Source organism: Enhydra lutris, unplaced genomic scaffold, assembly GCF_002288905.1.
Source record: "Enhydra lutris kenyoni isolate GAN:26980312 unplaced genomic scaffold, ASM228890v2 scaffoldscaffold57, whole genome shotgun sequence".
Taxonomy (NCBI): Eukaryota; Metazoa; Chordata; class Mammalia; order Carnivora; family Mustelidae; genus Enhydra; species Enhydra lutris.
Genome location: NW_019154141.1, coordinates 12,367,680 through 12,377,007, shown reverse-complemented (window position 1 = coordinate 12,377,007; position 9,328 = coordinate 12,367,680). Strand labels below are relative to the sequence as shown.

General features: G+C 55.6%; 2 protein-coding genes across 12 annotated transcripts in view; one reads left to right on the top strand and one right to left on the bottom strand.

Moving 5' to 3' along the window:
- The first annotated feature begins 1,112 nt into the window (after positions 1-1,112).
- Positions 1,113-9,192, top strand: LOC111158028 (glucose-6-phosphatase catalytic subunit 3). Of its 3 annotated transcripts, none has more exons than XM_022519818.1 (6): positions 1,113-1,473; positions 3,321-3,427; positions 3,855-3,945; positions 4,129-4,247; positions 4,437-4,578; positions 9,143-9,192. In XM_022519818.1, the coding sequence occupies exons 1-6, from the start codon at positions 1,256-1,258 to the stop codon at positions 9,177-9,179; spliced, it is 714 nt and encodes a 237-aa protein (XP_022375526.1). In that variant the 5' UTR covers positions 1,113-1,255; the 3' UTR covers positions 9,180-9,192. The 3 variants fall into 3 exon arrangements, with proteins under 3 accessions (XP_022375526.1, XP_022375525.1, XP_022375527.1); XM_022519817.1 differs by lacking the exon at positions 9,143-9,192 and adding an exon at positions 4,791-5,452; XM_022519819.1 differs by lacking the exons at positions 4,129-4,247; positions 9,143-9,192 and adding an exon at positions 4,791-5,452.
- LOC111158026 (histone deacetylase 5) overlaps positions 5,843-9,328 on the bottom strand; it is a 38,748-nt gene continuing 35,262 nt past the window's right edge. For 8 of the 9 annotated variants that reach the window (XM_022519810.1, XM_022519811.1, XM_022519813.1 and 5 more), the window contains 5 exons: positions 9,168-9,286; positions 8,530-8,663; positions 7,917-8,001; positions 7,629-7,794; positions 5,843-7,538 (listed from right to left, as the gene is read on the bottom strand). In XM_022519810.1, coding sequence (XP_022375518.1) covers positions 7,499-7,538; positions 7,629-7,794; positions 7,917-8,001; positions 8,530-8,663; positions 9,168-9,286 — 544 coding nt within the window. In that variant the 3' untranslated portion in view covers positions 5,843-7,498. Of the gene's footprint in view, positions 7,539-7,624; positions 7,795-7,916; positions 8,002-8,529; positions 8,664-9,167; positions 9,287-9,328 lie in introns of those variants that run through there. The other variant, XM_022519809.1, reaches the window with a different exon arrangement.

Genomic DNA, 9,328 nt, shown 5'->3' with positions numbered 1-9,328 from the left:
GGTAGGCTGGTTAAGGTTGTCTTGGTAGAGCCTGAGCAAACTTTTAAAGACCTAGAAAATGTAGGCTTTCTCCTTGGGGCAACCAAAAACATTTAGCAAGGAAGTGAAGTGACATTTGTATCCAGCTTCCCTTCCCCACACCTTTTTAATTAGTGAAATTAATCTCTTTCCAAGAACCATATTTACATTCACAATTTCATCCACCCATCAGAAAACTCTCCAAGAAAAAAGTTGCTTGAGGTAGGAAGGAACTGGGGAGCCATTCAACAGTCTCCTCCTACCCCAGCTCTGCCTCTAGGCAGAAGCTCGCCTAGAATAGCTGAGGTTTCTATTTTGTGTGTGTGTTCCTCGAGAAGATTATTCCAAATTTTGTCGTGGGTGTGTGCCCCTCCTCTTCCCATACCAACCCAGCTACTACCTCACGGTTTTACCTGCCCATCGGGGTTTTGGAAGGCAAAGAAATGGAAGGAGGGAGGTAAAGCAAGCTTAGAAGTGGGAGGAAGTGTGACTTACACTGCTACGTGTAAGAATTTGCAAGTGTTTAGGGAAGACTCCTCAAAATTAAGAGGCTTATCTGTCAGCTTCCAAATCAACAACGGATGAATTTGGGCGGAAGATTCTTGGGCTGGGGGAGAAGAGCATGGTCTGATTAGAGGTGTATGTAAATTTAAGGTCCCGCTTCAGCGCTGACCGGCGATGCCTGGCTCCACCGGTGAAGCAGTGCCCGTAGCCTTCACTTCATGAAATCTCTGAATATCTCTGGAGGGTAACGGTACCGGAGAAAAGAGGTCTGGTATGGAATGAATCCACATGTCGGTGATAACACATCCATCTCGCAGCGGCAAAGCGAGAACCCCGGGCGCGTCGCCGACCCGCAAGTCAGTCCTTCCTTTGACCCGGAACAGCAGCGACAGCCGCCTCTGAGCCCAATGCCCACGTGCCGGCAACAGCGGCCACGTGGGGCTCTGCGGAAACGCCTTCGCAAAGATTTGTCCCCTGCGCTGACCAGTAGAAAGGAAGGCCCGGGAAGAGCACTGGAGGAAACGGTACCGGCTAAAGGCCCGGCTAGCGCGAGTCTGGGACTGCTGAGGGGCGGGGCAGGAGGCGGGGCTCTGCGCCGGCCACGGGCCGGGGGCGGAGCCGGGGGCTTAGAGAGGTGGGCTTTGGACCGCAGTGGGGAGCCGCTTCCTTGTCTCCGGGACTCCTCGGCTTCCGCCTTAGAGCATAAACCCGCCCCGCCGGCTCCTGGGTCGTCATGGAGTCCACGCTGGGCGCGGGCATCGCGATGGCTGAGGCACTGCAAAACCAACTGCCTTGGTTGGAGAACGTGTGGCTCTGGGTCACCTTTCTGGGCGATCCCAAGAGCCTCTTTCTGTTCTACTTCCCCGCGGCCTACTACGCTTCCCGCCGCGTGGGCATCGCAGTGCTCTGGATCAGCCTCATCACCGAGTGGCTCAACCTCGTCTTCAAGTGGTGAGACAGCGAAGCCCTCGGCGCCCTGGCCCCCCACCCCCAAGGGCCCTGAGTCCTGGGCAAGCCCTGATCTAAGCAGGTGCCTTAAAGGCTCGGACCTCCCCCGCCAACCCGCCCCACTGAACCCATAGCCTTAAGACCTCCTCTCCCCTACCCCGTATCCCCTGCCTTTTTTCCTTTGAGCATCACTGTGCATCTTGGTCTCAGACCTCAGAGTCCCTATGTTACTCATTAAACCCGTATTTCTCAAACAGGCCTGATCAGAGAAATCACCTAAGAGGCGCCTTTAGAATGCAGTACCTCATCCCACCTCAGACATACAGACTTAGAAATTTCAGGGAAAGAGTTGGGAATCTGTATTTTAAGAAGAGGCTAGGGCGGCTTAAGTAGCATAAAGTCCTGCTTCTCAGCTCCCCCTTTCATTCATCTAGTCATTCATTTATTTGACATAGTTGCTAAGAAGCATGCTTTGTGCCAGGCTTCACAATAGCTGCTAAGGAGCTGGAGAATTAAGGTGCATTTCCTGGACCAGGACCAGCAGCTTGGGAAGCCCTTGCAAACTTGCTAGAAATGCAAGATCTCAAGCCCCAGGCCAGAGCTACTGAATCAGAATCTGCATTTTATCAAACACCTCAGATAATTGGAGTGCCTAGTAAGACTTGAAAAGCACTGCCTCCCAGGAAACACTTGCTCCTTCCTTTTCTCCTCCGTTTACTAGTGGGCTCCTCACACAGACTTAGAAGCCGGGAATCCCAGGCAAGTGTGTGGGGCCCCCAGGGCTTATCTCTTGGTGCCACCTGTTCTCTCCGGGGTGAAGAGGGGAGCTCTGCCTCCCGCTGGGCGTGAGCTGCTCCTCCCCATTCACCTCATCCCCTGTTGCCTGATGCCTTGCCTGGGGGAGGGAAGGGAGTTCAGAGGAGACATTTGAACAGGCTGGAATGACTTGCTGAAAAACAAAATAGGAGTTACCCTCCCCTCCACTCTTCTCTGCAAGAGTTTCATCCCTCCTGAAAAGGGAAAAGCAACGGTCTCACCATTTCCTTTTTGCCTAATTGCCCTTTGCTTTGCTTTCTCTCTCTGCTCAGAATCTGTGTGAGCTGTGTTAGGTAGACATGCTCAGTGCCCCCTCCCCCACGTGACAAAGCCCTTGTTCATTTCCTAAGTGTGATTGGAGCACCTGGTGTGTGAACCTGGTGGCAAGGAGAGGCAGCTCCCTTTCTTGTGTCCCTCCCCAGCAGCATCTTTTCTGCTCTCCCACCTTTTCTCTTTCTGGCCCCAGCAGCGTAGCCTCTTCTGTGTGCTGTTTCCCAGGGTCCAGCGAAGCACCTGCCAGGCCAGGGGATCTTGAGCTTTTGGTCCTCCTTGTTCTTTCTCAGTTTCCTCTGTCCATTTCCCTTTCCCGGTTTCAAACACCGGAGACCCACCTAAGGAGTTCACATGTAGGTAATTGAGGCTGGAATTTGGGGAATAGGAAGAGGGAGAAGCAGGAGCACGAGTAGGGGTCTGGGAGCAAAAGGGGCAGGTCCCGGGCTCACTAGGAGTGAGAAGAGTAGGGCTGGCCCTGTAGTGGGATAAGAGTGGAACTAATGAACATTTCCCGAGTGCGCACTTGCACACATGTGCACGCACATGGTCTCTTGTCTCCTCATCACTTCTTTAAAAATAGCGTGCATTCTCTTCCAAAGTAAAAAAAAAAAAAAAAAAAAAAATCACTGCAAGGTAATGCACAGAATTGGACTCCCCGGCAGACTCCACCATGCAGGCCCTCCAGAAACATCCTTCTGCTCCCCGCCTGTTCCCCTGGCTGCAGGTGTGTGTAATGTCATCTTGCATCTGTTCTCTTCTAGGTTTCTGTTTGGAGACAGGCCCTTTTGGTGGGTCCATGAGTCTGGGTACTACAGCCAGGCCCCAGCCCAGGTTCACCAGTTCCCCTCTTCTTGTGAAACTGGTCCAGGTAGGAAGCCCCAAACCTCCCTGTCCTGGTGTGGTTAGGATTTGGTGAGTGTTTCAGAGTGCTTTTCAGCCAGGGTGGCCTAACCAGACACCCAGCCCCTCCGTTACTGACCCAGAGAACAAAGAGAGCCTGGGAAGACTGAGTTGAATTCTGGGAGGAGAGCACCCAGGCCAGAGTGCAGCTAACCACCTTGTTTTGAGTAGAGCCAAGAGACACAGGGCAAAGCAGAAGACTGACAGCAGTGGGCTCAGGTAGCGGTGAAGTAGGCTGCAGGGCAGAGGGACCAAGGTGGGGCGGGGGGGGGGGGGGGGGGGGCAGGGGTGGGGGTGAGGGGGAGGTGTGCAATGGCAACTGCATTCAGCTATCACTAGGGGCTCCTGAGTTCCACGCTCATGCTCTCACCTCAAGCTTCTGGATCCCCTGGCAGGCAGCCCTTCTGGACACTGCATGATCACAGGAGCCGCCCTCTGGCCCATCATGACGGCCATCTCTTCCCAGCTGGCCACGCGGACCCACAGGTATGCCTCGGCATTGCCTACCATCCCCCCAACCCCTGGATCCAAAAAACCCAGCAGCAGGGCAGCCTGGGAGCTGGAGTTCTGGGGGCCCTGGGGCATTTGGTCAAACCATGAAGTGCTTGAGTGCTGGGGGAAGCCGAGCTGTGTATGGACACCCCCTGACCTGTTTGCTTTTCTTTGTAGCCACTGGGTAAGGATGATACCCAGCCTGGCTTACTGCACCTTCCTATTGGCGGTCGGCCTGTCCCGGATCTTCCTCTTAGCACATTTCCCTCACCAGGTGTTGGGTGGCCTAATAACTGGTGAGCAGCTGGGGCCCCAGGGTGGGCCTGGGGGTGCCTCTGGCAGTGGGAGGACCAGTATAGGATCTTCCCTTCCTAGAGTGGACCCCAAGGTGCCCTTACAGCTCAGACTATTTTGCCAAGCTGCCCTACAGCTCAGGGGGCTCATATCCCAAACCTCTTGAAGCTGCTATTACCCCACTTCTCTAGGTGCTGTCCTGGGCTGGCTCATGACACCCCGCGTGCCCACGGAGCGGGAGCTAAGCTTCTACGGACTGACCTCCCTGGCCCTCTTGCTGGGTGCTAGCCTCATTTATTGGACCCTCTTTACACTGGGCCTGGATCTTTCTTGGTAAGTCCTGCTCTGAAGCTTGGGCAGGCTGGAGCCTGTCCTGCTTCGCTTGTACCTAGCCTTGGTAGGTCCCTGGTTTGCGTTCCTTTTCACAAACACAGACTCTCCCTGGGTCACAGCAGAACATGGGGGTAGACCCCAAAGGAGCTAAAAGCCATTGGCCCTCATGCTTCGAGGGGAATCTTTCCTGGCAAAGACCCTCCTCCCCATAGGTCCATCAGCCTGGCCTCCAAGTGGTGTGAGCGGCCTGAGTGGGTGCACGTGGATAGCCGGCCCTTTGCCTCCCTGAGCCGCGACTCGGGGGCCGCCCTGGGTCTGGGCATCGCCCTGCACTCTCCCTGCTATGCCCAGGTACGGCGGGCATACTTGGGACATGGCCAGAAGATAGCCTGCCTTGTGCTGGCCATGGGGCTGCTGGGCCCCCTGGACTGGCTGGGCCACCCCCCTCAGATCAGCCTTTTCTACATCTTCAATTTCCTCAAGTACACCCTGTGGCCATGCCTGGTCCTGGCCCTCGTGCCCTGGGTGGTGTACACGTTCAGTGCCCACGAAACACCACCCGTCCGCTCTTCCTGACTTCAGGTGCCTCCTGTTCCCATTTGCATCCCCCACCCCAAAAAGCCAACACTCCGTGACCTCCACACTCCAGAAGGCAGCCCCATTCCCTTTCCAGCTCCCAGCAGGCCCTGCTCATCCTCAGTCTCCCACTGCTCCATCATCTGGTCTTAGCCCCAGAGAAGGGCCTTCTCTCCTCCCAGAAAGGCTGGTCGTCCTGCCTTCCCCCTCTGAGCTCCCAGGGAGCTAAGGCAACATCAAGACCAATGGGCTCCTGTAACACTGTGAGGGGCTCAGAACAGCCCCAATAAAGCCCTTGAACACTTCCGGATTCTTTTTCTTGCCTATGCGCACATTTCCACTGATCTTGCCTGTGTGTGTCCAAGTGAGACCCTCGCCAGGCCACCTGTTCTGCACCCCCCCACACCCGTTTCCACGGAGACCTTCCGCCTGGGCCCTCTCCCCAGCATCGCCACCTAGGCCACAAGAGAGGTCCCATGAAATGCTATGGCTAGGTTTGGTGAAACCTTATCTCTAACCTCTGAGGACAGAGACACCGCTCTCTCCCACCCCAGCCTCTTGTTTCCTAAATTGGCTACTCCAGGGACTGGAGAAAAGCAGAGCAGTTTTTTGGGCCAGGATGGGGAATGAGAACCTCTATTCCATTTGGAAGCCCAGAGAAGAGAAACAACAGCCCCAGAAGGCACTGCCAGAAACAAGTTTATTTACATAAGGACACACAGTGTAACAGATTACAAAATACTTAACTGAAATCCATATCCAGGGAGACAAAGCAAGGAGTGGGTTTACATGAGAACCAGACCAGCCATGGGGAGAAGGAGGGTTAAGGGCCTGGAGCTGGGGCTCAGCAAGGTGAGGCTTGCTACACTGGGCCTAGCCCCATCCGCATCCCCCAGGAGGATCTAGAACACACTAACAATACACAAGACATAGCACACAATGAGCCAATGGTGGTGGGACTCCTGGCCCTCTCCTAGCTCCCTCAATCCTACTCAGGCCCCCATTAGGATAATAAATATGTAAACAGACAGGTGAGGCCCTCAGGATGGAGTGGAAAGAAAGTATGTGTGGTGTTGGGAGGAAGAGGGAGGAAGACTCAGCCCCCTGGGAACCGCTTCCCATCTTTGGTTTCCTACAGGCTAGACCGCATTCCCTAGAAGACTTATGAGCTCCCCAACCTCTGAAACAGAGGGCCAGGCTGGGCTCCTGGGAAAGAGAAAGGGTGCTGTTCAGTTCCTCCTGTCTTAGCTCCCTTGGGCTAGTGACCAGCAGAGGAAGCCCAGGAGGAAGGGAAGCTATAGCTGAAGGCAGACTCCTGGGTTCCTGGGTTCTGGCCTTGCCCCTTCTAGAACCCCTACCCTCACCATCCCTGGGCTTCAGGGTCAAAGGCCACAGGAGGGAGGTGGGCCACTGACCCTTATGGCCTGCTGGATGGCTGGGGTAATGTGGTCCTGAACAGCAGTGGGTCTCTCACCAGCCCGGAGTCCCCCTGCAGGGATCACCTCCCCCTCCCCAGGCTGTGCCAGCAGAGGGCCAGGGAAGCCAAAAGAGTAAGGCAGAGAGCGGCCTGGTTCTGCAGCTCCCCCGGTCCCTCAGAACCTAGGAGTCCCGCCCCATCCCTCCCCACACACTCTGACCCTCTCCAGCCCCTGGGAACGGAAAACAGGCCAGGAGAAGTGTGAAGTAAGATTGCCTGGCCCACAGACCACAGGCTCACCTCCTGGGGCAGAAGCCCTCCCCTCAGTGCTGAGGCCAGGAGAAAGGAGGGAAAGGGGGTCTATGCAGAGATGGTGAGGACGACAAAGAGGGAAAACGGTGGAAAACTGCAGGATGGGAGACCACCTCCCTTCCACTCTGTATCTTACACTGTAAAGCAACCTTCCTGATCTTCCCCTGAGGTTGGAGAGGGAAGGAGGGTGAAATTAAGGCATTTCCCCCCAAGTCAACTGAAGCCAAGGCACCAAACTTACTGTTCCCTGTTCAGTCAGGGAGACCCCAAAACCAGACGGTACTATCTGGGCCCCCATGCCCACCTTAAACTGGCCCAGGCTCCAAGGGGGAAAAGGACAGCCTGTGGGAAAGTGGGCATGGGACACAACATGGATGAGGGGCTGGAAAGGGCACCCCCCCCCACACGCCTTACAGGGGAAGCAAACTTCTAGAATGGAGACGTGGGCCACGCTGTGGCAAGTTGGGAGCGAGGCCCAAGACAGCTTGGAGGAGCAGGGGGGCAAGGCTGAGAGACCCACACGGCACACGTTGTTGAATGTGTGACTTTTTGTTTTTAATAGAAAAAATAAACAAAATCACAATGATGAAGCCCAGAGGAATGGGGGCCAGGGTGTCACAGGGCAGGCTCCTGCTCCATGGGCTCCTCTGGCGGCCTGGAGGAACAAGCACAGGGTGATTGGAGGGGGGGCACTGAGGTAGGGGCACCAGCATGGGCAAGGGCAGAAGTCAGAAAGGAAGCTTACCTGGGGCTGTGCTCCCGGGCTGCGGCAGCCTGGGCCTGCTCGGCCCCCACTGACAGCAAGGCCATGGCGCTCACAGTCTCTGCCTCCTCCGTCTCACCTGCCTGGGCCTCCCGCAGGGAACGGCCTAGACCAGCGGCGAACCTCTGGACGCAGCTCCAGTGTTTGCCTGTGGACAAGGGGCAAACGGGTCAGGGAGGACAGAGAGCCCCATACTACATCCCCAGCCCTGGCAGGCCTGTAAGCTTCTGCCCCCTTGGCCGGCTGAGGTCTGAGCCTCATCTCACGCACTCTGGATCTCGATGACTTTCTCTAGCGTGGCCACTGCGTTGATGTTGGGCTTTTGTTGCAAGACTGCCTCGTCCAAGGGCTGCAGCTGAAGGGGAAAGAAGAGAAGGCTCATGGTGGGGAGTGAGCCAGGGTGGGGCCTGGTCCCCTAAACACCCCACATTCGGCCCCAGAGATCTCCCATGAAAGGGGCGAACCTAGCTTTCTTTCGTTTTTTCTTTCCTTTTTTTTTTAATTTATTTATCTTTTATTTATTTATCAGAGAGAGAGAGGGAGAGAGAGTGAGCACAGGATGACAGAATGGCAGGCAGAGGCAGAGGGAGAAGCAGGCTCCCTGCAGAGCAAGGAGCCCGATGTGGGACTCGATCCCAGGATGCTGGGATCATGACCTGAGCCGAAGGCAGCTGCCCAACCAACTGAGCCACCCAGGCGTCCCCGCGAACCTAGCTTTCTGGAGGAACCCTGGGTCAGAAAGCCCTCCCTGGCCAGCAGCGGTCTTTAGGACCCAGGAAAACCTTCCCACCTTCTTGATCAGTGTTGCTTGATCAAGAAAGGGGCCCTCCCTTACTAGCCTCTCCCTGGCCCCTCACCCCCACTGCCTCCCTGTACCCCTTACCTCTACACTGAGCAGAGCCGAGACACAGGCCTCAGAGGCATCACAGATGGCGGTCAAGTCGTGGCCTCCCTCCAGGGCCAGCACCACCCGGCCCCCTGCCAGAGTCATCAGCTGCCTGGTCAAGTGGCCAAAGCCTTTAGGGATGGGTGAAGGGAGGAAGAAGAAAAAAAAAACAAAACAGGAGAAGGTAAGGAAGAAGAGAAAATAAACAAAAGAGGTGGAACAAATAGCACAAAATAAGATGGCAGATTTAAGCCCCAATACATCTCCATAATGAAATTTAATGTCAATGGACTAAATGCTCCATTAAAGATAAAACAACAGATGAGATTTTAAAAAATTCCAATTATACGTCCCAAGGAACACCACTGAAACACAAGGGATCAACAAGCTCTATCCCTATGATCTGGGAGGAGACGTACCCTCTGCTACCCCACACCCACCTGCTTGTCCCCAAGTCCAAAGCAGGCAGAGGGAGAGCAGGAGGCTCCTGCCAAGATGATTCCAAGTCTTGGACCTGCCCCCCCACCCCGCTTCCATCCTCCCAGCCTCTGCAATACCAATCCCTTCCTGCTCTGTGTCCCCACTCAACCCCGTCCTCACTGCTCCGCAGCCTCCCTCCATCCCCCAGCACTCACATCTGGCGGTGACAGAGTAGCCACCCAGTGGAGACAGGTGTCCCTCAACAGCATCAAACCCGGCAGAGACCAGGACCACATCAGGTGAGAACTCGTGGGCAATGGGCATCACCACTGTCCTGCAAAAGGAGAGGGCCCAAGCTGACCCGGGCGGGTGGCTA